Genomic DNA, 27,947 nt, shown 5'->3' with positions numbered 1-27,947 from the left:
GCATTAATCAATAATGAATTACAATAATTTGTTGTTCAGCAACACATGAAAAGAAAAAGTTTACATTCTCAACTGTACTTTTAAAATGACTTCATCAGCAGATCTGTAACTGGCTGGTAAACCTCACAGCAGGTGATATCGTTAAATGTGTTGACGTTAGAGGTCTTCGTCCCTCAGGAGTTCTTTGATTCTTTGAACAGCATGTGAAAGCAGAACCTTTTTGTGCAGAGAAGTGTGTGTTGAATGTTAGGGAAAGGAGCTTTAACTCTTTCTGAATGTGATTTAATATCTGTGTGTGCTTGTGGCTTTTTCTTTAACTGGAATATTTGATTGTACTGATTCTAGTATTATTGTAAGTAGTAAATCAGCTGTTGTTGACTACTGGAAATTCAGTTTGCTTACTGAAATGCTTTTTGCAGCACAGATTATATAAATGGGAAATGTTTTAACTGAAAATATTGTTTGGTTTTTGACTCAACAATGACGTGACAGCTCACTATTTTGTTTGAGTGCTGCAAATATAATAAAGTCTAGTCAATAGTTGTGTATTTACAGGCCTGGGCTGAGGCGGGTAATGCAGTGCCCCCTTGTGTTTCTTGGGGCTGAATGCTCACAGCTCAGTTAGCCACCTTATCCACAGGGTGGCAGTATTCTATTTGTCTAAAACCTTGTTGCCATTGCAGCGCTGTCATCTGACCTACATCTCTAAACTAACAGGCAGGAATGGAAAAGATATAATTTAAAATGGGACTGACCCTTTAAGAGCTGCCTGTTTATTTATTAATGCTCACAGAGGGAGAAATGCATTTGCTTGGTAGTTCAATGACATTTTATATGGGTTGGTACACGCAGCCCTGATACCAGTCTTCAATAAACATCAGAACAGTGGGAGGAGTAGAGGCGTGCTGAGCTGCAAGAAAGCAGATGGTATTTGCATCTGTGACATTTGCCAGACGACTCGTCAGAATCAGCGCACAGACAGAGATTGATACACAAAAGTAAGGCCACAGACCAAACCACAAACTGTATCATTGTGACTGTGGCGACGACTGAGCTCATCACAGTGGCCAGCTGAGTGTCTGCTTATATAGCAACAGCATGGACAACACAAGGCTTTCTCTCGCTCTCCTGGGTTTCAAATCCTCACTGGAGGTCTACTGCTGTAACTTCCTGTGGTTGACATTGAAATAAGACCAGTGACCTTGCGGATAAACCACGATAAGATCTCTGCCTCGTTAATACCATGCAATTGAAGCCAGAGGGGGGAGGATGCAGGTTTTTCTGTGTTTAATATTGGTGTGCATCCTATATAATTTTCCCCTGTCCCGTATAAATGTTAAAAGCTGTCAAAAGCAGCTGTAAAAAGTGCAGGCGATAACAGGCACTAGAGTTAACACCATTAATAAACTAAAGAAAGGAAACATGAGTTTTAAACAGGGCCGAATAAAGCTGAAAAATTACTTATTTTAAGAAAAAAACTATGATTTTCTAATGAGTTTGAAAATACTGTATTCTGCATATTATTGTCCCTAATCTATAATAATCTACAAATATGTCAAAAATGAAACAATATCTTTGTTATTTTAGCCATGTCCCATTTGTGCAACAAACCCATGATCAGTTTGAAGCAATCACACAATAGTGGAGCCATTTTAACACCCTGCTCAGCTTCAGATTTCAAGGCCGATGAAACATTTACTCTAAAGGGATCCCGTGCCACCACAGCACAGTGTCAGCAGCTGAGCAGTGAGCCCTGTAGTAGTGAGCTGTGGTATTGATTGTTTTGAGTTTTTCTCACAACCTGGCAGTATTAATTGCCAAACAAGGCAAATGGTTCTTGCTAGAAAAAGTCAGATTCTCTATATGTTCCCTTTATTTTATTCCCTTTATTGGTGTTTTAGTCTTTAGTTATTAGTTGTTGTTTTGGTTTTTTTCACATGACGTTAAAGTTAAGCCTGGTTGATCACAAGATGTCCCATTTATGGCTATTTTTTTTAATTGTTGATTTTTCTGTAATAATTCAACTATTCAAAGTGGGATAATAATGTTTTAACTGTAGATAAAAGGTTGTGGGGTTTTTTTTTTTTTTCAATTCATCATCCTCATTGAGGGTGCTATAACATACCTTCAAGGTCAATTTTAGTAACCAGTATTAACTGCATTGTATTTTCCTTGGCACAGCAGCCAAACTACACTACTTTTCACGCCTCGTAGTTCATCAAACTACATTGGACTGGGAATAGGGAAAGAGGACGAGGATGATTCACGAGAGAATCAATACATGTCCTTTCTGAGCCGTGCTGCCCCTGGTAATTTCCCGCAGTTTATTTGGAGTCAGTAAATCAGGACGGAGGAGGACGTGTCCATCTCAGGACCTCCCCTACCGCCCGTCACCATGACAACAGCCGTGGATGGTGGTGGTTGGGGAGGGGGGACGACGGGAGGGGGGTGGGGGGGGGGGGGTGGTGGCATGCGGGGCTGAGACAGGTGTTGCTGGGGTTTGCGCATCGCCCGTGAGATGGTTTGGCAGGATGGGAGCTGAGGGAACACCTACACAACCCCAACATAGTTTCTCATGTATTCTGCAACCTTGTTTGTCGAAATACGGAATTTGATAAACGCTGGAAAACAACTGAACGTCGCCATGGTGCACCACTCGGGCTCGATCCAGTCCTTCAAGCAGCAGAAAGGTTGGTCGCTGATGTGAACATTTGGCGTCCGGCTCTGATTTGTTTTTGAGCAGCGTGTGACGCGAGGTTACTTTTCGTGTCTTGTTAGATAGTTTGCGTGCGAGACGGTGCTCGGAGGTAATGGTCGCTGTACTTGCTGTAAGGGTGACGCAGAGTTGGAGGCTTTGCAGCCTTCTCCTCCTTGGATGAAGCCCGTTTCTGAACCCCGTGCGCTCTGATATTTGATCCACTACTTTATGTTGCCTTGACTGTTTTACACAAGTCATTATTAAGATTCACTTAAAGCAAATGTATTTAAGTGACACCTCAGACACCACAAGATTTATGAAATTTATGTTAAAACTTTGAAATATTTCAATAATCTATCAATCATAGCTATAAATCACATTTGTTTTAATAAAGTGGAAGGCTAATTCTTTACAGTTTAAGTAATAATCCAGATACTGTCATTTTTTTTTTTTTTTAGAAGTATTTGAACTTGCAGTTATTTAAACCTGCTCTCATATTCGTGCTGGTATGAATGAGCCTTGAGGGATCTGCTTTAAGAGCCGTACAATTAGGCTATAATCAGCGATATTATGTTGTGCTTTTGAGGAAAGATACAAAGTGTTCCACAAAAATCTGTTCAGCTGCATGCAGAATAGTTGCTCCCGAAGGTAAAGTAGCTGCTTTGTGCCTTGCAACATGTCAGGAAGAGCTGCACTCATCAATTTGAGGTTGTAGCAGTGATAAAAAAAAAAAAATGATTTGAGGCTGTTACTGTAGAAGTTCTGTCATGCAGTCAGATGGAAAATACGTTTCCCCTCTGCAAGTTATTGAAAAAGCAACCTGAGACATAAGACTCCGCTCCATGTGGGTGTGTGTTTGGCTTATTTGCATTTTGGAATTGCAATAATTTCACACTGTTCTGTTAAAGAAAGATAATTGGTCTCCACACGCTGGTGCAGATTTCATCAGATTTATTTATTGTAAATAAATACCAATTCCAAACACCACCGCCTCAGTGCAGCTAGATTACACTGTTGGGTCACTATTGATTTTAGACAATATCCTCAGAGAAAATCAGCACTTCTTTAATAGTTTGTGTTTCTTGCTGTCTAAATTTAGAAAAATGGTGAAGGCAGGTCTTGTTTTTCATGCTGACTCAGGCTTGTAAACGGGGGAGCAGTTACCTCTTTGTGTTTGTGTACCTGGCTGAGGTGTATGAAAAGGTATATCCCCTGGCTTCTGATGAGAGGATGCTGAGCTGAGCTGCTCGACATCTCACGACTGAGCGGTGCCCTGCCGAAGAGGCTGTTTAAGAATTTTTAAAAAAGCGTATCTGCTTCTCACTTCTCTTTGAGCGTCGGAACAAACAAGAAATGCGTTTTTCTTCAAACTTCTGCTGTAACCCAAATGCAAAATACAAACTGTAACACACGAACCAAAAACTGGGATTGTTTTCTAATTTTTTTTATATAAAATCACTTAAAAAAAAGTCATTATTTCTTTCTATATTGCTTTTTCCAAGAAACATTTTACAGCTCAGAAGAAACCACCCAACAGGAAACCAGTAGCTGAAGATGATATTAGATTTATGTTAAAGTCTGACTACAGGCCAGAGCCCACTCAGTATTTCAGTGACTGCTGAGTCCACCATTAAATGGAAAGTGGAAAGGGTGAATTTTGGCTCACAAAAGCCTGCTCAGGCAAAATTTATAAATTATACTGCTTTTCCTCAAGCAGATCATATGAGAGCCTTAAAAGGCTTGGAGATGAAAATGCTTGTTCACTGTAGGAAAGCTGAATAGTGCTTCGTGTATGAGGTGAAGAGCTTTCACAGTGCTGCTGGAGTCAAGCCATTATCACTGTGTGGGTAATTGCGCAAATCTGAAAATTGATCTGGAAATCATCTGAATGCCAAAATAATGAGTTAAAACTTTCTCCAAGTTTCTCTTAAAAGCAACTCTGCTGAGCTGAGTTAGAAAATGGTCTGATTGTTAGATGAAACATAAACGTATAAATAGATCTCTTCTCTTCCTGCCTTGAAGAAAATGTCACTCAGTTGATGAAAACAAGAAAAAACAGTTACATTTGGTCCTGAGAGCGGAAATGACTCAGAACCATCTGATAGTACTTCCCAGGATTTGAGTGAATTTTAAATGTTCTTTGGCAGACTGATCATGAAGTCAGATTTATCTGCAGCTTTTGGATAGACGTTCTTAAAACGTATTGAACACTCTGCAGAGAGTATTTGCTTCAAGATTTAAATGTAAGCTGGTTCTACAAAGATTTAGGTCCACAGCTAAGTCTTTATGCTTTCACATGTATTATTCTGCACTTTCAGAGGCAGCATCTGGTCCCAACAGCCAATTTTTATTCTAGTTTATAAAGAATCAATATTGTGTTATTAAGCAATATCCAGCTCATCTTTCTGTTGGAAATAGCTTCTGGATTAATGATTATTTTTATACCCAGTAGACCTCGATAGCCTAAAAGTGTGTGACTTTGGTGTTTGAGTGTTCCTAGTTGTTGGTGAGTGGCTTTTTGATTGGATTGAGACTGTCCGCTGTTTGACTGCAGTTTTCTACAGGAAATGTTTGTTGTGCGTGTGTGTGTTTGTGTGTGTGTGTGTGTGTGTGTGTGTGTGTGTGTGTGTGTGTGTTTGCTTGCACAGTCCGAGACAGGCCACCTGTCTTCTTATGCAAGCAGGCAGATGGTTTTATAGATACAGAAATTAATTTGGGGACAGATTTGGGGAGAATTGAATCGGTTTATTATAAATTTAAACACTAGTGTAAAACATTAGGCATCAGTTTTATGCAAGATGAATTTGAGTGTGCTGTATTAACAAGCACAATCAATGAATTTATTATCATATGACAAAACAAAGGCTCTTTTGTTGTGTGTGTGTGTGTGTGTGTGTGTGTGTGTGTGTGGTCGAGCAGTTACCAGCTTTAACACTTTCACAATCTTTAAATAGTCAGTTGTTGTTTTGTTGCTAGGTTATATGAACAATAAAGGCACAGAGCCCAAAGATGTTTAATCACGTCCATGAAACCCACAGATTCAGATGACTTGGTGGTAGTATGGAACAGAAAAGATCCTCTCAGAACTTTATGCTTAATATTGTTTGCTGAAGATGGTGCAGTTCTTAGCCCCCTCATGAGGTGTGTACGCACAGACACAACAGAGACTCCTGTGACGTAGTAGAAAACACAAGCAATCAGGGGGCATAAGAGGATTGTATGACGTTAAAGGAACGGAGTGGCATGTACAGATTGAAAGGGAAGAAAGATGTTTAATCTCCTCAAATGATGCAGCCCAGAGGTTGTGCCAGGATTGTATAATAGAGTCCTGAACTGTTTAAAACATGGATAAAATGTGCCATCTGCTCTGAGGTGTGTTCACGGTCAGTCTGTCTGGCTCGGCGGCACATGACATACCGACAAAAACAGACTGCAGCATGTGCGGGGAGAATTATTGGTTAGTTTACACGTTTTATACATCCATATTAAATTATTTTTGTTTGTTTGTCAAAGTACCTAATCACACCCACCGTGATCCAATGTTTAAAAAACAAAATGTAAAAGGTCCAAGGGGATAAATAATCCTTATAGCACTGCATATAAAGTATGTGTTGCACTCTACTGATAATTAAAATATACCAATAACCTGAAACGACATACTTTGTGTTTTTAACATTAAAAAAGGTGGTTTCATAGAAATTAACATTGCACCCATAAGCTACAATATACACCACAGTATTTCATTATCTGTCTTCATGCTGGTGTCCACTGAGGTTTCAACGTGACTGAGATCTAGTGGCCAGATGTTCTGTTTTGCACTGTTCAGGTAGACACAGTCAGCCCATCTATCACTGTGCACAAATGATAGCCTTTCACATGAACTTGTACATGACATCACAGATACTGAACACATCCTAAATAGCCCTCTTGCAGGACGTGACATGAACAACAACTAAGTAGAATTGGTGCTGAAAACAGTGAATGACTCCTGAAGGAGTCGTTAAACCCCAAGAAGTCTCCAACACAAGAGAGGCCCGATTATAACATAACTAGGTTTTCTTTCTGGTCTCTGATGAGATTTTTACTACTTATTGTGTGCATTTTTTTTTTTTCACATACTGTATGTTCCTTTGAAGCATCTTATTAGCAGCTCCTTATGCCCTTGCGCTTTTTTCTCTGAAGCATTTTACTGTAAATGTTAAATCCAATGATGCATGAGCCCTAAACTTCCTACAAGGACAACAGTTTACAGCATGAAGCCAGTCTGTTTTGGTACCAAAGGTGCCAAAAATGTCTTCCCCGCTAACAGCCCAACTGGAAAACTACTTTTATGCATTTTGAGGTCATCTAGAATTGCACTGCTTAAGTGTCCAGGATGAGGTGTTTGGAGAAAAAGGGCTAACCGTGTATAACTATCATCATGTCCCTGCTGCTGCTGGTAACAAAAACAGCAATCCAGTCTTTGGTAGTGATGGTGCAGGAGAAGGAAGGAAAGACAGCGGCAGGGACATCATGGTGGTGGCTGCATTAATCTGTGCTGTGATTGCTTGCTTGGGGGTAATGTGAACGCCCGGTACTGTTTAATTACTGGAATCTAAAGAACTGCGAGCATGAGCTGATTTTTGCTGCACCTGTTAAGTGACAGTGCCCATTCGCTGAGCTTTTCTTCTTGCTGAAATTTCTTTCCACAAAAAAAAAGTATATTTCTAAAGTTAAACCAAGCAAGTCGGATTCTTTCTGAAGGGAAGAATCACACAGAATCTTTAAAAAAAAAGTGCAAAACCCTCAACGGGTCAACGTCAGTCACACAAACCTCAAAACCAGTATAGCTAACAGGGAGTGCAGTTAGAACACATTATCAGAAACAGGGGCAATTTTTGCAGACTTTTCTTCCACTATAAATCTATTAAATTCCATTGCTCACAACATAATTGAATACATATTGAGGATAAAATACTATGCAACATCTCAAACAACCATAACAATAATAATAAATCACAACCTAATCTATAAATGACAATAATAACTATAACATTTCTGATTTCTTCAGGGATGCTCATATTTCTGGATCCACTGCGCCCAAACAGACCACGTGATACTTTTTGTGAACGTGCTGCAACTGTGTTTTTGACCTGCTTCTCTGAGCATGTGATGATATTTATTTATTTTTCTTTGCCCACTCTTTTATAGCACGGGTCCCCTGAACTGGTCTGTGCCAGAGGAAGAAAATAGAAACATGCACTGAGTTTAAAAAAGGTCCTGATGCAGAATGTTCCTCCGTTGAAAGCTGCGACGGTGAAAGTGCTATGGGCTGAATGTGGATGAATAATTGAAGGTGTAGAATGAGGAAACATGGAGGCATGATGGGAAACAGCCCACTGACCTGAATTATATTTGTGCAATATACTTGCAGATATTGTCTGGATGCTTAGGCTTTTTTGCTTCTTCTAAAATCTGATAGCTTGTAACTGATCATTAAATGTTTGTTCTTTCAGCTGGCTCATTCTTATCCGTACACACAGACTGAAAGGACTGTGACACTGCCAGGGAGCTGCCACACATATCATACTGTGACAGAAATAATAGAGAGTAGCATGACGAACGGATAAACAACCTCTGTTCTTGATTAGTACATTTGTTCCAATCGTTTATCCGCAAATATGCAGTAAACAGTAGCCACAATGTGTACAACACCATGCCCACACACATGTACAGACCAAAATATCCATTTAATCTCATATTAGAGGGCCGTCATGGACAAGCTGCACATGAGAGATCCAAATCCCGTATCACGACCTTCCTTGACGCTCGTCCAGCTCCATGTCACATGTGTGGGTGGTTGCGAGAGTGCACACAGGATCGTCATCGCAGGCTGTTACGCTGATGCAGAGAAAATTTGGAGGTGTTTATTAACCGCGTCAACTCACAGCGACTCTCCTTTCTCTGCACACTCAGTGACTCCCATACCGACTTGCACGCCCCCATGCACATGCAGTCCATGCACACACACAGGATTAACTTTCTCCTTCTAAACCAGTTTTAGCCAGAGCACAGCGAGATTAAACACGGGATTTCACATTGGATGAACCCTTTATATATTTATATAGACTTGCGCAATGCACTATCTATGGAGGATACAGCACAACTGTTCTGACAGGGGGGCAGAGTTCCGAAAATCCGCCTGCATGACAAAATGAGGCCAAAAGATTTGGAAGAGGGCAGCGACTGTCAGACGACTCTTATCATATCACTGATATCCTGAGAGATCCATTTCTACACATGCTCTAAAATTTCCATGGAAGCAATTTCACACAATACCAACCCTGTGTCCAATTTTGGGGCCTATTCCAAACTTTGAGGATCCCTTTGCACCACCAAGCCCTGCCCCTACAGACCCATTAGTTTGCTCTGCTCCGATGTGTCATCTGCACCATTAAATGTACCTTTTTGAAAGTATGGATGTGGCCACTGCTCACAGAGCCATTCTCTCAATGTATTGATAATCATAATGGAGACAAAGTGGATAAAGAATACATCCACTCTCCAGACTAATCCACAGAGACCATGAAATTATGACACTCTAAGCCTCTGGCTGCTTCACAGCTCTCACTGATTAACTCCTCAGTCATAAAATAAAGCATGATGTTGCTGCATATATTGCTGAGAGAAGCAAACAAGCCCTCTTTCTCACTGGACCAAAAAACCTCTGGTTTCTGAAATGTTACTGCAGATGTAAGTGGCACAATATGTCTTTTTTGTTAACAACCTGCAGGTCAGTATTGACTTGATTTACTGGATCAAATGGAATTGACTGAAATATGAAAAGTGATGAAGCTCGTGCTTGTGAAACTAAAGCAGCGGGAAATCAAGAATGGTTATGAGCCTGAAGACTACAGAGACAAATGGATTTGTTCCAGTTTACTCATGTTGTATTTTGTGCTGATAAATCAGACTTCTACATCTAAGGGACTTTTAGCTCCAACTATTTTTAAAATCTCTCTTGTGCAAAGTGGCTTCTAGCAGGAAGCATAATTTTCCTTTAAAGCACTTCAAGTCTACAGTTTTTACTTTCTCAATTATTCATTGTATGTGTGAGCTGTAACTCATAACTTCCATTCATTTCATACGTGGTGGGCTGTAAAGGAAATAAACAGTGTGATTAGTGGTTCCCGTGGGCCCACATGTCCACATCTTCACCGGGCTCCATGCATTCTCACCCAACAGCACTGTGAAATCCCAAAGAGATCAATGTAATGAAAATGAGTTATTGCACCTCTTGCAGTGCTCTCATGGTGCTGAGTGTAAATTATCAGTTCATGTTTCAGCTGAATGTTTCAGGAAGGTCACGGACAGAATTCCTCACTGGAGGTGAAAGTAAGGCACGTTCCCCATTCAAAAGTGGGGCGCTTTTATTTCATGAATAAATATGCCAGGAGCTGCAGCACTGAAGCGGCTGCCTGGTCTGAAGGTCGGCTACGGTGTCCTGCTCCATTTGCTGGAGATTCATTATCGTCATCAACCTCTGAGGTTCTCTTTATGATTCATCATGCCATTATTGTTTCAACAATCTGTAAGCCCCCACTATCTTCCTACTGCTCTTTTCTTGCTTGAAATAACCTTGAAAATGACCTCTAATGGTATTAATAAAACAATGACATGCTAATGAGAATCCGGCACAATTGAACGCTGTTACTTCATGTATCTGTTAAATTGGTTGCGGTCCTAACAAGCGTATCTTTGTAGTTCAGTTCTATGATGCACCATCTTGCTGCTTGTATTGAAGGGTGTGATTTGATGGCGGGAGAGTGCTGATATTTTTAATGCACTCCTCTATGAAGGACGGACATTATCACCCCTACTGTAGCTCATAAAAGCATGGACCAGTTGATGACTGAAGGGATTTCTCCCTCCCTCCCTCCCTTTTTCCCCTCCCTCCCTTCATTTCAGTGTGTGCACTGGTTCTATTAAGTTCGAGAAATACGTTCTCTTACATTCTATTTTCTTCATCATTTTCTGGACATTTATGGTTGTTTTTTTTCATGACTTGTTGTTTTATGTTGCAAGATATGGTAGGCTGTAGAAACGATCAAACAAAAACACAGGCAACAAATTAACAAAAAAAATGGCCAAAAACCCCTCAAAACAATCAAATTAACAATTTTATGTAAACATGGTACTTCTTTAAGGGAAATTAACCAACAAAACATTTTATGACTACAGTTCTGGTTGTACAATTTGTAGAATTCTTTCTTGAGCTCAATATTTGCATTCTTATTTCACTGCCTAAATATGCATTTCCAAATATGCAAAATATGATGTAGCTGCTGAATAAATACATCAAAATTAGTGAATGGAGTGCTGCATGAAAGTGATGCTCTTGCATTAGCATTTTGGCATCAACTACCTTTTTCATTCCTTCCAGTGATTTAGTTTCTCACTTCCATAAAGCTGGCTCACTCATAAGATGCAGATTTAAAACAGAATTGCTGAGATATCCCGATTCAAGCTCCAAAAACACTAAATCTGATATTTGCAATAAAGCAACTCAGTTGGGTCTTCAGTTAAACCCATCATGCCTGGTGGATGATCTCAGTGTGTTTTTCTGATACAAAATTGTTGATCAAGCTGAAAACAACAAAAATAACATCATCAGGGTTATTTGGTCGGACTTCAGAAACGTTCCTTCAGAGCTACAGAGCTGCATTATACACCTGCTACTCAGTCTGAAAAGCACTTCAGTAAAGTAACTTTGAGCAGTACACCGCGCCTTTTAATGCTTTCTTATCACTTGCTCATTAATCAGTTTCCCCCACATCCAATCATACTCATTGTGACAGGCCAGATTGATGATAATATTTTTGGGGTCGTGCCACTTATGACCTTCCAAACCTCCCTCTCAGGTACCACTGTTTTAGTATTGTTGACTTGTAACTTGTATGTGTATTACTTCTTTATGAAGAATATTTGTTTTTGCTTTCTGGTTTCTTTGAGAGCTTCGTTTAAGAGCAGAAAACTATCCAGTCCATTCTTTATCTGACTGAAATATGTCTTTATTTGTATATATTTTATATATACCTATATATTTTATTGAAAATATTTTTAATCAGTGTAACAATACATACAGGATGCAAACATGATATACAGTTTATACTGACATGTATATTTTGGTATATTTTCTATTTAGTTGTTAATATTTTATTTTATGTCTTCTCTCGCTGTACTTAAAGTGACCACTGAAATAAGACACACTCTTCCTCTGTCCCCCTGTCCCTCTGTCCCCCTGTCCTCAGGCATGCACACCAGCATCAGCGAGATCCTGAAGGAGAAGAGCCTGAAGCCGTCTCGCCGCAGCCTGCCCTGCCTAGCCCAAAGTCAGACTCATCCAATCAACCTCAACCACTTCCTGTCTGTGCCCCTGAGCCCGGATCCCAAACCGGAGGTTGAGGTTCTGAGTCAGAGCATCAGCACCTCCTGCAGCCTCCTCCCCCCACGGACAGGTCAGTCTACAGGCAGGAACTTACACATATTTTCCTAAACCCATTAGTGGAAGAGATACTTCAGTCATGAGAGAGAGAATTTGCTTGTTGTGTAATGATTTCAAAGTTTTCCATGGTCTTGCATTGGATACTCAAAGTTACAAACACCAAATCCAAAGAAGATTATATTACATTTCATACAAGCTAGCCACATTTCAAACACCTACAGTATACTACCTGCTTCTGTATCGTCCGTCTCCTCTACGTTGATCCAAGGATGACTTATATGTATTTTAGATTGTTTTACTTGACAAATGCAAAAACTTTTGAATTTTTTTTAAAATTAATTCTCCCGAAAGTTTTGTCTGCGTTATTTAGTCTTCATGGCCTCTCGCAGCTGGTAAATGCTAAATGTTTATAGCATTGCACTGTGACTCATCTTTGTTTGCAGCATTGATGTTCTCTTTCATAATTTGTTGAAGATATGTAGGTTATTCAACTCGATACTGATGAAGAACACTTTCTCTTTAGTTATTCTAATATTTCATCAATCTGAGTTTACACATTGATAAATTACATTTTGTTACGAGTTACTGCCATTATTATCTTAATGGTGTGTTTAATTATTCACTCCATTGTATTGAACGTAAGGCTCAACAGGTTCAGAGTTAGTTGCTACACAGATTTTCATAATCGTGGTCACATTTCAGGCATGTGCGTAATATTGATTGAGCAGATTGTGTTAATGCTTGAAATTTAGAAAATTTAGAAAACATTGTGTTAAGTCACAGTAGATGCCGTTAGAGAGGAAACGATTCAGTCTTCATAATATCTTCAAGAATGTGTAGAGGCAGCTGACAGTGAAAGCTCTATTTATGTCACAGCACAAAAAACGAGCACATGCAGCACTTTAACATGGTGGTATTACTGTTTTCCTGACCTTGAAATGCCCTTTCTCCTTTGTTATTTGGTGCTGAGTTCAGCGTGTAAAAGAGGGAATGCAGAGAGGAATTTCATGCAAATGAGGCAGGCAGGTGTTTCTATTTTGGTGAAAACTGGCTGTTTGACGTTGTGATGAAAATACATGTTTGAGGAACAGGTCCGGTTTTTTTCTTGGCTCACGGAAGGCGCAGACAGAAGGAGAGTGTAGATAGAGCAACTAGCAGGGGTTTATAAACAAGGACATCGTCCTGCTCCAGTTTCCCAACTGTGGACATTGAAAGATGTGTTTAGTTGGATGCGCTGCTGCAGGGGTACCCAAAATGTAACACAGATTTACATTTTACTGTTATTGTATTCATTCTATTGCATCTTACAACAGATTCAGTAGCTGCACATAACAATTATTATGTTAATTAGGCATCGGAAACATGACAGAATTGTCAAACAACTTCAGCAGCTTCTACATAAAAAAGGTGAATCAATGAAGTAATGCTGCACCTTAAGCTGAAAAGGCTTAAGGCTCTATTTTAACTAGGTACGGTCTAAATCGCGTGGTGCAAGTGCATTTAACGCCTTTCCAAATCCACTTGTGCTAATTTAACGGTAAATAATCTGAGCACAGAGTAAGGTGCATGGTTCAAAGTATGATGGTATGATACACTTAGTCTCTTAATTAATTACAGGTGATGATTTGGGCATAGCATGAAATAAACCAATCAGCGTCTCATCTACACTTGTACCTCGGAGGACTGCTGTTATAACGGAAGATTTGGCAATTGGCAGGAAAGAACACTTCCCTGCAGAGGTAACGGATCTGCTTGTGTTCAGATTGAAAAGATTGCTGTTCACAATAATCTTTTACATTGTAATCTTTTTATTTTCAATCTTTTGCATGTTGATGCGTGACTTCACGTCCCTGTGGGTGTAACAAGCAGAGTGCGAGGGCATATTGCTTATATCTGCTTTTAAAATAACAGTTTTACAATACACAAGGTGCCAAATTAATGGAGGATAATACTGCAAGGGTCAACTGACTCAATAGCTGCACTCAGATGGTCACAAGTACATTTGATATTTGAACGACGTGGGCTCTGGATGGCAAAATGAAGACTGCGTCAGTCTAAAAAAAAGCAAAGACACATGCGTTTCAGTTGATGCTTTGTGCTGTGTGAAAGATAGACCCCATATATTAGTTAAGGTTAACATTACATGACAGAGCAAATGTATTAACTTTGCTTTGACTCATTCTGAATCCTATTTTCACTAATATTTCCCCTGTGGGTAAAATAAAGAGGGTAACTCACTTGCTGTACACTTTAGAAGCCCTTTTAAATCCTTTACAGTTAATCAGCTCCACATATTTTAATGTGTAACCATAGTTAATTGAGTTATTTTAATGTTGTTGTTTTTTATTTAAGATTTAGTCCTCTTCCTTCCTTTATTCTCTTTGTGTGCGTCTACTTTATGTGAAAACACAGCGTGATCTGGTCATTTCCACACAGTTGAGACTTTTATCCCCAAATCAAAACAGACTATACTGACACTCAGCGAGGAGGAAATTCACATTGATGTCTGTAAAGAAGAGATATCACTGCAATCAATTTCCCACATCTTTCCTGACAAATAGTATTAGTTTAATGCCGTTTATTCTGATGTTTTTGATTGTCTGTGGTGAGTAATAGATACTTTATATCCCTCAGTGAGCCCTTTTAAAACTGATATTAACATGCACAATCTGTATACGGATAACAGGCCGATGTCAGGTTTGGATTGTGATCACATCTCTGCAGGTGTAAATGAAATCAGCGCAGCATCACATGCTGAAGAAAAAGCATCAGTTTCACAAGCTGAAACGCCAATTAGCCCGACTGAAGCTCCAGGTAGCAGCAGACGGGTTAGCTCGGCAATGCAAAAAAAAGGAAACAGAGCCCATAAAGCAGCATTACTTCTGTTGATCTATAATGTGGTTTCCTAAACTTGGTTTCAGTACAGCAGTAAAAAAAAGTTCTGTACGTACACTACGCAAACGTGGTGGTTAAGTAGACACGCTTAATTGGAGAAATCAGCAGAGCTGTCACACATGCATTGGAGTAGAAACTATAATTTGTTCTGTAATGTGAAATGCTACTGTATGTCTCCTCGTAAATGTGTTTATGTGATGTACTGTAGCTTGTGTCATAATAAGCAACATAAAATGCCTTGTTTCAGCCTGATAGATGGATGTTTTACTGAGTAAATCTTATTTTTCGCGTACTTAAAAGCAATAGATTCCATGTACACTGAAAATGGAAAAGCTTCCACATGCTGTGTCGCCAAAGGCTTATAGTTTGCCAGTAAGGGGGTACTTCTTCATGTATTTGGCAAAAAAGAAAATCTGATAAAGGTTTCACAACCCTTAGCTTCTGGAAGTTTGAAAATTATTTCTTGGTGCAATATGTAGTGTTTGTTGCCTCACAGTGTGGGTTTAACAAATGTTATTTTGTTTGTGTACGTTAGGGAGATGAGTGAGGCTTCAGGAAGGAAAGTAACAAGACTGGCACTCTGTCAACATCAGCGCATTGGTGTGTTAAATTGCATCAAGGTGTTGCTCTCAAGCTGGCACCCACCTAAAAATGACTTAAATTTTTATTTAGCAAGGATTTAATTTCAATGTTGGCAGTGGGATTAAGGAAAATATTGACTTCAGCAACAGCAAAGACTTGAAACAGATACTTTGAATGGTTCCTCACCAGTTCAATAAGGGTCTGTTCTGTGTCTGTGTGCAGCAGAGGATGGCAAGGATCACTTCGTGGAGGAGTCTGAAGTGAGTACGTGTGAAATGAGGGCAGACGAGTCATTTCTGCTACAGAAGCCTGTCACCCGCGCTAAATTAGAGGCCCGCACAGATTCACTTCAGGTACCGCACTCACAGTAATCCACATGAATTGTCATAAATTGTATACATTTTCTGATGATCTTCCACTGATGTGATTTTGGACAACTGAAAAGCATCAGTGGCCTTGTGTTTAACACCATTTCATCAGAGGTGAAACTTTTAAACTTCTACAGGGAAAGAATCTTGCTCATTTATCTGGACTCTTTTTCCGAGATGGGAAGAAGCGTATTGACTACATCCTGGTTTATAAGAAGTCCAGTCCGCAGGTGGAGAAGAGGTGCACGTTTGAGAAGAATTTACGAGCTGAGGGCCTGATGCTGGAGAAGGAGGTAGAAATAATTTGGACTTTTAGTTAGCTTGATTTCTCAACTTTGTTCTTCTTCGTTCTCAAACTCCTGTTACTTTTTATTTTGAAAGCCCTCCTTGACGAACAACGACATCATGTTTGTGAAGGTCCACGCTCCCTGGGATACGCTTTGCAAATATGCAGAGCAGATGAACATCCGAATGCCTTTCAGGTAACTGTAGTTGAAGAAAAATATTGAGACTTTAACTCTGGAAAGTGTTAGTTGTTTCAGTCTCTCCAACACGCATTTTTCTCTCTCTTTTTTATTTAAGAAAAAAATGCTACTTTACAGACTGGAAGAGCAAAACCTTGGGCAGGTAAGTGGATTTAAAGTATAGGTTTAAGATGGATGCTTCGATGTCTCCAATGAAAAAGTGGCACAACCGGAGGATTCAGTGGCGCTGTAAACTGCAGAGGGTGTTTTAAGATTAAAGTTATCAGTCACCGCTGTGAGGAGCGGCGACAGAGGAGGTTAGAGTCAAGCCGTCGTTGTCCTTTGTAACCCGCACAGTCAGTATTCATTAGTCCAGAATTAATGAAACATCTGTCGGCAGATGGTGCGTAAATATGCAGCATTTCCAAAATCTGGGATTAGAATTTTAGATTGGAAAATCAACCTCAGTGCGTAGCACAGATAAGTAGAGAGAACTGAAATGGTTGGAAAGGAAGGTTTTTGAAAATAATTTTTTTTAAACTGGGATTAAGTGTGGGACTTAATTTTGCCAGGGTTTTCAAAAGACAAGCAATGTCCTATTTAATCGGTTTAATCAAATTTTCAGACCTGTTCAAAAAAAGCACAGTTTCCAGCACATCAAGCACATTATTATTAACAATACGATATTCACCCACTTTTGACTGCTTTTCGAAAAAATACTTTTCAGTAAAGATAAATGGAGCTGCACAGTCTCATTTGCATACTATTTTTAGAGAGATGCACTTGCGCTTTGATGTGATGTTCAAGTGTTGTCCGAGCTCTGTGCAGGACTCCAAATTTCCATCTTGTCATCCCTGTGGAATCCAGATAGGAACGATCCAACAACCAGCCACTGACAGAAATGTGTAGCAGCAGACTGAAGCGTCTTACATCTCTTTGCTAGAAATTATGTTCCTGTACAACTACATTGTTTCATCCAATTACTTAAGGCTATGAACTGCCTCAGAGTTGGCAGGAAGTGGCCGGGGTGGAAGAACAGGACTCTCACCACAGATAGCTGTTTGCATCCAGCATCCCATTTGTGGTTAGTTTTGTGAAACAGAATCACTTCGGTTAAATTTGGGAAAAGATCGGAGTTTCTATTAAACATAAATAAATGTGTTGTGTCATACCCCCCAATCATACCCAAACACGTTAAACAACTGCACTAACGTGTTCAAATATCACCACCACCACACAATAACACTGACTAACCAGTCCAGGCAGCGGTCAACCAGCAACTCCTGAGTTCTGTGAGGTAAAATTACTGTTTTTGTCAAGGGAGTCTGGTGGCTTTAAAAAGAGCAAAATAACAGCTTCAGAGCCCCGAAGGGAATGGCTCTCTGATGACAAGGTAAAACCAGTCACCGCACTTTCATCCCTATAGTTCCTCTTGTGCTCAGAAAGTACCTACCCTGAAGTAGCAACTAAAAAAGAACTACGATGGCTCCAAGTTCCTGCACTGCAGAACAAACATAAAGGGGGTTACTTCCTCCAACAGTTCGTAACTATGAAAAAGGTCCTTTGATTCAAAAACGCCTATTAAACAAGAAACCGTGATTTCGACAGTCAGGGTTTCATACGTCACATATCTAAGGAAAGAATCCTGTGGGGCTCTTCATAACATCGAGCTGCAAGGGAAGCGACGGAGCGGTGGGTGGCGATAGAGACGGGGGCTATTGGTTTATTCTATGTGTACCAAATAAAGGCAAAGGTGTAGAGCAGGGGTCTACAACCAATAGATCGCGATCTACCTTGCCCCATGAACTCTAGGAGCTCTTAGAAGAGAAAAGGTTGGAGACCCCTGGTATAGAGTTACACCTAAGCTACTTTAGGCATTCAGGAAAAAATATATTCATGTAATTTTGATTACCAGAAATTAGTTTTTAGAGGTTTAATCAATGCCAGGAGATAACCTTAAAGTACATAAGGTCCTGCACACGATGATTCACTCTATTACTGAGGGATAACTGAAATTGTGCTTGAACCACAGCAAAAATGGCAGAAGTTGATGAATGGACTTTGAATGTTAAGCTTTGAATAGGCAACAGTTAGTGAGGTATGACATTGCTGGTCTTGAAGGACTGCTGGCTTTTATCCTTTAATCTGCAAACATGGTGTGAGTTGTTGCTGCTATCCTTTGGCTGCTCTGTACAGACATGACAAGCTAACTGCTGCAAAAGTGCCCATTTTAGTGTTTTATATACTTCACCATGCAGACTAATAGCTATCGTAAATTCAACATGGATAGATTGTAGTCAGTAGAATATCTCAAAAAGCCTACTTTGTTATTTAAATTTTACCTTGTACATATTAATGGTTCTCTTTAGATGATACACACACAGAGCTGACAAAATCACACAGAAAGGCAGGAATCACTCGCCCACCTGTCTAACTGATAGCAGAGCACTTCAAAGCACTTTTAAATCTTGTGTGAGTGATCTCAGTCGTAGTGAAGAATGAGGACCATTATGTTTTCCTCAGAGCAGTCTTTCCCTAAGCTGCTGTGCTGAAAATAAAAATCTACCCGAGCAGTAAATAGGCTCTATGTGTTTAGCAATGGTTTGTCACTAACTCAAGCTGAACAAATTGGCAATGAGCAGGTGGTGACCGCTTGTTGGTTTAATATCATCACTTTCTCTTCCCTTCATAACAACATCCATTAAACGCTCTCTGGAAACAATATGTTTCCCCCCCAGAATTCCCATTTGTATCTGTTCGATCCATATCGGAGCAGCAGCCTCACAAATTAGTCAGAGGACTCTGCAGCAGATCTGGAGAAGCAGTGCGTATTTTCCAGCCAACTGAGGTTTAGCTGCATAGCGGCGCAGCTCTAAGAGTAACAGTGACTGTCTGTCTGTCCGTCTGTCGGTTGATCAAACATTTGTCCAGACTGAAATAGCTCAAAAAAGGGATTGAGATGTATGGTCCATACTGACCATGATGTTCAAATCAACTTAATCTGAATTACAACCTGAACAGCGTACACCCTCTATCTTTAAAGCCTAAATGTTTCCTCTATAGCACAACCGTGAGGTTGATATTTGATGTGAAAAACTAGTGGATGGATCATGTTCATGACATTTTGTAAACACATTCATAAACTTAAAGGGATGAATCCTAAGGACACTGGTGATGCCCCAACATTACATCTAGCATCATTAGTTCAAACTAGATCAATGATATTACTTATACTTTGGTAAAAATGTAGTACAGACATTTAGACAATGTTTTCTAATGACTTTTATAATCCCACGACTTTTTGTTTCCCATGGTTTTTAACTGAAATGTTTCAGCAACGCTCAGATTTAGATTAAATTAGTTTCACACGTTCATGATCCCGATGTAACATTTATAGCTAAATACCTGAAAATGAATGACACTCACATCAGCTTCTGCTGTTCATTAAGTTTCTCACTAATTAATACATGTTAGCATGCTTTAACACTAAACTGACATGGTGGACATATCTGCTAAACATCTCTGGTTGTCTTCACAAGCCTCCTCAGAGAGCTTCTCACTTAGCCTAAAAAAAATTCTAGCAAGGAGTTTCAGGTTAGAAATGATTTAAGAAACTTCTCAGAGCAACTCTGAGTAAAGGAGGGACAGAAACATTTGTCTCTGTGAGGAGGGTTGACCCTGTCGCCAGGTATTATGTGATTGGTTAATAAAAAATTAAAAAAAACACTTTGATAATGACACAGAATAAACAGAGACATGCGGTGGTAATGAAATGAACTGTGTCCCAATATGAGGCTGTGAAAGTGCTGTTTTTGTTTGTGTAATCACTCTGCTGATGGCAGGCTGCAATACATCCGAGTCATCACTGCTGCACTGTCGCATTTTTACAGTTGTTACATATCTTTATGCTGTGATCACTTTAATTTCTGGTGTTATTATATTATTGTGTTGAGTGGGAGATGTGAACGCATCTCCAAAGAGATCGACCACAAACATCATCCCTGCACGATATAATCTGTGGTCTGTAATTAACTTGCTGTCATTGCGCATTTGAGGAATGTTTCTCCTACCTCGCTGTATTTCCGCAATTTTCTTCTCTGCATAAGAAATTCTTTATCTTTACAAGGATCTACTCTTTATTTTAAGGTTAAATTCGTAGACAACATCATAATTCTAAGATTTTTGTAGATTTTTGTTACTAGGAGTACTAACTCTTAGTAGTAGGAATCTTTATGAATACGGCCCCTGTATGTTATGGCACTGTGGGTATGTCGGCATTTAGCTCAAGTCAACCCTAAGTACAGCCTCACAGAGCTGTGAGTGTGGCTGTTTGGTCTTGCTTCTCTTTATTTAACATTGAAAGGAGGTACAACTCCGAAAATCAGTGAATGGCTTCAGACTTCTGGTCCTTTAAACATGGCTGCAAGATGAAAAAAGAAAAAAACATTTCCTTTCAGTTGGATTTAGCAAGCTGTTATTCTGGATCAGTGACTCCAAAGCTCATGAGTCATGAATGTGAAAATGAAAAATAATAATCAGCAAGGTGATACCTGCAACACATGTGCATGTGTATGTAAACGTGTTTTTAAGTGGTGGTGGGAGGCTGTCAGGGCTGCCTTAGGTAAAAAGGTTAGGAGCCACTGTTCTGCATCAAACAAAACAATCTTCACGTTAATCTGTGCCGTTAATCCTGTTTTTCTGTGCGCCTGTGCAGCAGGTTTCATCTGAGATGTCGCCAAATAAAAAGCTGGCTTCCTAGAAATCCCATGAAGTTGGACAAAGAGGCCTTGCCTGACCTGGAGGAAACGGACTGCTACACAGCACCCTTCAGCAGAGCACGCATGCATCAGTAAGAAGGACATGCACATACTCATGAGACGCATGAGACAGAGACTCATGAACATGATTAGTGTCACATAACGATAGTGTCTCTATCAGTAATAGGGACATTTATCCTGCTCTGCATTCCTACTTTCCCTCTCATCCTTCCCATCCATTCATGTCCCGAGCTCTTAATGTGGAACCTAGAAACCAAGAGATGAAATCTGCACCAAGAAGTCTTGTATATTTTATAGCTTTAAGCCTGAACTCAGAAACCAGGATGATAAAGACAAGCTGATCATAAATAAGATATTAAAATATAGCAACAGATGTCCGTGAAATAATTTCTTCCTGTTTTTTTTTTTTTTTCCCTTCTTCATTTTCAAAGCTTCTCTTTGATGAAAGGTGTCATCTCGTCTCATTTGCCAATGAATCAATTCCACTTTTAGGTGAAATAATGCGGGAATGAACACAAACTTGAAGCCGTGAATTGTGTTTTAATGAACATCCCATAATTATTGACTCAGCTCTCATTAGGGGCCATGACTGGATGATATTGATTTAGTGCAGCATGATGATTAACCAAAGGAGTGTGCTGTCATTTCCTCCCAGTTTCACAATCAACAATAGAGAGACGTTCTTCTCCAATTCCACCAGAAGCAGAATAGTCCATCATGTCCTGCAGCGCACCAAGTATGAAGAAGGGAAATCAAAGATGGGTAAAGCACTCTGCTTGTTTCGACCTCTTCTCGTTCCTCACACACTAAGCAATATTTCCAGCAGGATCACATCAGTGCCATAATGTATAATAATGCATATGCACCCATCATAAAGGAAATATTTCGTTTTATTGTATCCAGTCTACATTTAAAAAGAAAACATTATTTCTGTTGATTTGATTACAGACAGTGATAGGAGGGTAGTGGTAGGATTTTGTTCGTTGTTTTGCTGTGGGATGATTGAAATACGAGCTGCCACTGAGCTGTTGGTATATCGTCCAACTTGTGGCTGATCCCTCCTCTCCTTCTGGCCGATGTTTTTTATTTATTAAATTTTTTTGGTTGCAACAGTGTTACCAAACTGTCCAGCCACACTCACTGTGCTATCATGTCTGGCTGCTGTCAACATGTTTTGCTGATTAAATAAAAATTCCTGGCATGGATTTCATATTAATATTTTAATACTGTTGACCACTTTACTTTCCAACAAATAAGCTCATCTCGAGTGGAAAATCCATTTCAGATCTATCCTGCTCTCACTGTCAACTGTTTCAGTGAAGATATGACAATGCACATGATGGCACATTGTCCTGTAGAAATAACATTTAACAGTTTTCCATACAATTCAGTACCTGCAGCCAATTCACTTATTTTATTGTGAATGTGATTTGAACATTCTGCAACCTGTGTTAATCGTGATATGGATGTAATATGATCCTGCAAAGAGGTTATTATTTAATGTGCTTGCAGCTGTTAGAAAATCCTGAATGTTTTTAAACCTTTAATGTAGCTTGTCAGTTCCACAATGTAGTAAATTGTTATGACAAGAACTCTCCATTATGACTGGTACTGATTTTTGAATGCAGTGTCCTTGTGCTGTTTTGGCTGGTATGTTTGCGTCCTTTAACGTGACCTGCTTATGTCTGGGTACCGAATTTCGATTCTTTTATGGCACCGACCGAATTATTCCGATACTATCTACAACCGAAAAACACCTTCATTCGAGAGCAAATTTTGACACCTAGGCTACATCTATACTGATACCTTGTTGTTTTGAAACGCTTACCTTTTTTTTACGTAAACGCAGGAGTAAATCTCATCAGCATCAGTGAGTCACAGCATTTCCCATACATAGGCTCTACCTGGGCAGTCCGCCCACAAAGATAAAATCACTGTAAATTTCATATTAGAACTCTTTATTTCACTCTGTTCAAACTAAATTTTGGCCATATATCTGTCTGAGTTTTGTGCACTATCTTTGTGTGCTAGTGTCTACTAATGATTAGGCATTTAGGGAATATTTATAAATTGTAACTACAGAAAAAAACTGGGTAACACTCTCCCCTTCTAAACTGCATGAAAACTGAAGATTTGTACTATAATGTTTCATATAATTGTCTTTTTCTTAAAACTTTATAAAATGTAATCATGAAAAAAGTATTGTTCAGGAACCAGTATTGAAGTCTGCTTTATGCTTCATTTTACTGAAGGTATCAACCGATTATTGGGCAACAACACATATGAGGCTGCATTTCCTCCACATGAGGTGAGCTGATTTTAATTTGTGCTGAAAAGCTGTAAAGATTGACAAATTAATAATAACAGTAATCCATTTCATCTAAACAATACTTTAAAAGTTATTTAAAATAGATAAACAATTTGCCAAGAAGAAGGCAAACTCAAAAACTGTACTGGTAATAACGCAGTATTAAAAGTATGTGAATTATAAAACTTTAAAATTCCTCCTGTGAAGTAGATTCTCCGACTCTTTTGTCTCATTAGGGTGGTTACAAGAGCAGGCATCCTATTAAGACGCACGGTGCCCAGAACCACAGGCATCTTCTGTATGAGCGCTGGGCCCGCTGGGGAATGTGGTACAAATACCAGCCTCTAGACCTCATCAGGTAATCAGCTTCGAAGCCGGTGACACAGCATGAGCTCCTGCGTCCTGATGATGAACCTGATCCTCTCATATTCTGGATGTATTGTTTAAATAGGAAATGAAGAAGCCCAATGGTTCATTTTTCTGCACACACCACATGATTTCAGATTTCTGATGATGAACAGTCTCATCAACATCCCACAATGTCTGTTATTTCTAAACTGATGGAGCTTTTTTAACAGCTGAGGCTGAACCCTTTTACTTACTCAGGACTGCCTTGGCACCTCTGTGTTGGAGCCCTTTTTCTTCAGTTTGTCTTTTCTATCTTATTGCCAAAAAAGGAACAGTAGAGTGACAATGAATAGTTTGACATTTGGGGAAATAGTCTTCTGTGTTAAGGAAAGTACAGAGTTGAATCTAGGAGGTGAAAAAGTAGAAATTACACTCCATACATAACTCGCTCTGAACCACAACTTGTCATTTTAACATTTCTAGTTTTGTACACAAACAAATGAGAGACAACGTGGATGTTCATAGATTTTAGAGGTACTTTGGACAAATCCAGGTTTCTGGTCTTTATGTTAAGCCAAACTAATCACAGTCAATATGTTTATGCATGTAATTATCAGATGCCTTTTAGATCTAAGGGATATGGCAAAATAGCACATAAAGAAATAGAAGTTTGCTAACAGATTTTGTGTGTTGGTTATACCGAGGTACAATCCTGATCTGTTTTGTGGGTAATGTAGCAAATCAATAAACACAACTGCTTTGCCTTGTGGCACTATTGGATTTACTGTTTAGGATTTTAAATCAATCTGATGAAGTATCTTGACTAGATATCTACTTGATTGGATTTGCCAAAAAGTGAAATTCCCATCTGGCTATTTTTTATTCTCACTTAGTTTCTTTTTTTTTTATCAATATCTGTTGATATCATTGAAAATTACATGTAAAACTGTCCGTAAGCTCTTATCGTGGTTTATAGAAACCAGGGGCATTGCTGGGATGGTAGTGTGCATGAAAACATATTTAGAGAAGATTTGTTATAATTTTTTTCATTTCTCTTCAATTACCTTCTTCATAGTTAATACACACTCACTTCACTACAGCAGTTGTGATTTAACCGCTTTAAACTGGTTTAGGATAAAGCTACCGTTATTGATTTGTTTCCCATCACAGCATTATACTGTATACTGTGTGACCTCTCAGTCTAGCAGCTTCCCAAACAATTAGGGCACAACCACCTCAGACCACCATCTACACCCACAACTGCACTCTGGACAAACACAGCCAGGTTTGATTACACAGTATAGTAATACATATTCACCACGTTGCCTCTTTGTATCTCTCCCAGGCGATACTTCGGTGAGAAAATCGGTCTTTACTTTGCCTGGTTGGGCTGGTACACAGGCATGTTAATCCCTGCTGCCCTGGTTGGCGTTTTTGTCTTCCTCTATGGTCTCTTCACTATGGACTCCAGCCAAGTCAGGTCAGTTCACACAATAGTGCACATACTCTCTTGTATCAATATTTATGCAGAGGGCGTCATTATGAAATATGTATTTTCTTTATATATTCTTATAATTTTCTGATTCATGTCTCTTCAGTAAAGAGATTTGTGAAGCCAACACTACCATCATGTGTCCTATGTGTGAGCAGACCTGTGAGCCGTGGACGCTGAGTGACAGTTGTGTCTATGCGAAGGTCAGTGCAGTTTTGATATTCGTCCACAGTCACAGTATTGTGGTATGTTAGAGTTTCACATCCTCTTCTATCTTGTTCCAGACTTTTAGGTACAAAACATTCATGACCCCATGAATAAAGTTGTCACTGAATTATGTCATGATCATATAAATCATAGAGCTCCAGATTATATTAAAATAAGGTTGTATTTGAAACCTATTTGATTCAGGTTTTATTGAAAATAAATAATATTTTAAAGGTTTGCAGACACACTTATTTTCTTTCTTGCTAAGAGTTTGATACAAAGATCAACATCCTCAAATCTGTCTCTGAAATATGAAGCTACAACCAGAAGTAGGTAAACGTAGTTTAGCCCAGATGAAATAAATTTGATATAATGGGTTCATTACTGTGCTTTGGTGCTATTAGCCAGATTTGTTACGAGTGGACAGAGTAACGGTAACTTCTTTAGGAAATCTGCCCTGTGAGGGCCTGAACTCAAGGATGAGAAACCCTGAAGTAAATTGAAGATCATCAGAGTCCTGACTTGTATTTGATAAAACTGAGGTTGCTGAAATCAACACTATCGAAGTCATAATATTGTTTCATCAGTAAAGTAAGCACTACACTCAGAGCAGCCCTTGGTGTGCTTGTGTTTCTAGGTGACCTATTTGTTTGACAACGGCGGCACTGTGTTCCTTGCTATCTTCATGGCTATTTGGGGTAGGTGGAGGCGGCTGCTCTTTGTCTGTTTTCCTGATTTTGTGAGTGTTCATACATCAGCTTTGTTCTCTACTCTTTACAAACCCCACTGGAAATCATATCTATTCATACAATAGTGTGTCTGTGCTCATGCTTCCACTCTCCTCTCAACTCCTCCAAACAGATTCACTTTTTCATTTGGGAACTTGCTTAGTAAACACAAGAAATCTCCAGTCTAATGTGTTATTCAGTGAGTGACTCATGGCCAGCTTTCTCTCATTGAACATCTGCACTCATACTTCAAGTGCTGTCCTGATGTAATTAGTCCGATGATTAAACATTTCTCCAGAGGGAGGCTATCATTCAGGTGTCAGGGTTGTAGAATTGCACCATGATATTGGTGTATTGCAGCTATGTTTCCCATTGTAATAATATCTTCGTAATGTAAGTGAGGATTAATGTGAAGCATCTGGCCCAGATCCATCTATCTGCCAGCGTGGTACATAATCACCTGTGCCAGAGGGAACACTTGGCTCATGTGTTCTGCGTTCGGGCTAAATGAAGGCTAAGGAGAGCTAGAAAGCAGAGGAAGGTCCAGCCAGCCTGAGGTCTGTAGCTCTGAATCCGGCATGAGGGCTTTTGGCAATGTGGACCAAAGTATCAGTACTGTACTACTTAGTGAGTGCACTCTAGAGTGTGTGTGTGTGTGTGTGTGTGTGTGTGTGTGTGTGTGTGTGTGTGTGTGTGTGTGAGTGTGAAATGAAAAAGAGCGAGAGAGAGAGAGATAGACATGAAAAATTGGTTAGCTTAAGGGACTGAATGTAGGCATCTGAACAGGCCGCTTTTCTGTTTCAACAAAAGTGGATCAAGCTATATTACACTTCAACATCTTTTAAGAGCAGTCAACGTTGCTCCGACTGAGAATATAAAGGCCACAGTTCACAAATTAATCTTCACAATTCTTCCTTGCCTTAAATGTATTCACAAAAAAATTCCATTGAGGACTGCAAGTAACGTTTATTTTCAGCATTTATTAAACTACAGATTATTTTCTTGGTTCATCTTTTGATCTAAACAGTGCCAGAAAATAATAAAACATGTCCATTGCAATTCCGAGTCCTAGATGATGTCATGAATTTGTTTGTTTTGTCTGACTTACAGTCCAAAACCTTCAAAAATTCTGCTTACTGTCAAATAGAAAATAGAAAGAACGCCAATTCTGATAACTGAGTGGCAGGAACAAATTAATATTTGGTATTTTTGCTATATGCTATTGTTATTAAAATAGTTTATGCTTATTTTTTATTGAGCTACTAAACATTTATATAACTTATTGTTTAGGCTTTAAACACGTTCATATGTGTAAAATGTTCATAACAGACAAGTAAGAGCTGTGGTTAGGCTGCACAGCACTGACAAAAAAAAAACCTGATCTGTTTTCATTAGAAATCTGTCCTGCTACAAAATCACATAAAATGTATTACATGTATGTGTAATGAAAACTGACAAAAGGACTGAATCAGTAGTCTAGTGTTACATTGAGATGTCCATCACAGATCATTCAAGAGAACACTGTTCTTTTTCACTGATTTCACTGAGGACAAATTCTTCCACAACTGTTGAACCACATGAATGTTGATTCTGAG

At 39.3% G+C, this 27,947-nt stretch overlaps 1 protein-coding gene across 3 annotated transcripts in view; it reads left to right on the top strand.

Annotated features, from left to right (window-relative positions):
* Positions 1-2,479: 2,479 nt before the first annotated feature.
* ano3 (anoctamin 3) overlaps positions 2,480-27,947 on the top strand; it is a 34,393-nt gene continuing 8,925 nt past the window's right edge. The window contains exons 1-13 of one of the 3 annotated variants that reach the window (XM_069163323.1): positions 2,480-2,690; positions 11,989-12,195; positions 15,885-16,012; positions 16,165-16,320; positions 16,409-16,509; positions 16,610-16,654; positions 21,206-21,340; positions 21,925-22,031; positions 23,522-23,577; positions 23,814-23,935; positions 25,271-25,405; positions 25,524-25,620; positions 26,262-26,322. In XM_069163323.1, coding sequence (XP_069019424.1) covers positions 2,576-2,690; positions 11,989-12,195; positions 15,885-16,012; positions 16,165-16,320; positions 16,409-16,509; positions 16,610-16,654; positions 21,206-21,340; positions 21,925-22,031; positions 23,522-23,577; positions 23,814-23,935; positions 25,271-25,405; positions 25,524-25,620; positions 26,262-26,322 — 1,465 coding nt within the window. In that variant the 5' untranslated portion in view covers positions 2,480-2,575. Of the gene's footprint in view, positions 2,691-11,988; positions 12,196-13,832; positions 13,922-15,881; positions 16,013-16,164; positions 16,321-16,408; positions 16,510-16,609; positions 16,655-21,205; positions 21,341-21,924; positions 22,032-23,521; positions 23,578-23,813; positions 23,936-25,270; positions 25,406-25,523; positions 25,621-26,261; positions 26,323-27,947 lie in introns of those variants that run through there. The other 2 variants (XM_069163322.1, XM_069163324.1) reach the window with 2 other exon arrangements.

Source organism: Embiotoca jacksoni, unplaced genomic scaffold, assembly GCF_022577435.1.
Source record: "Embiotoca jacksoni isolate LCO1_2020_lvr unplaced genomic scaffold, fEmbJac1.0.p SCAF_3, whole genome shotgun sequence".
NCBI lineage: Eukaryota > Metazoa > Chordata > Actinopteri > Embiotocidae > Embiotoca > Embiotoca jacksoni.
This window is presented reverse-complemented; position numbering and strand designations above follow the sequence as displayed.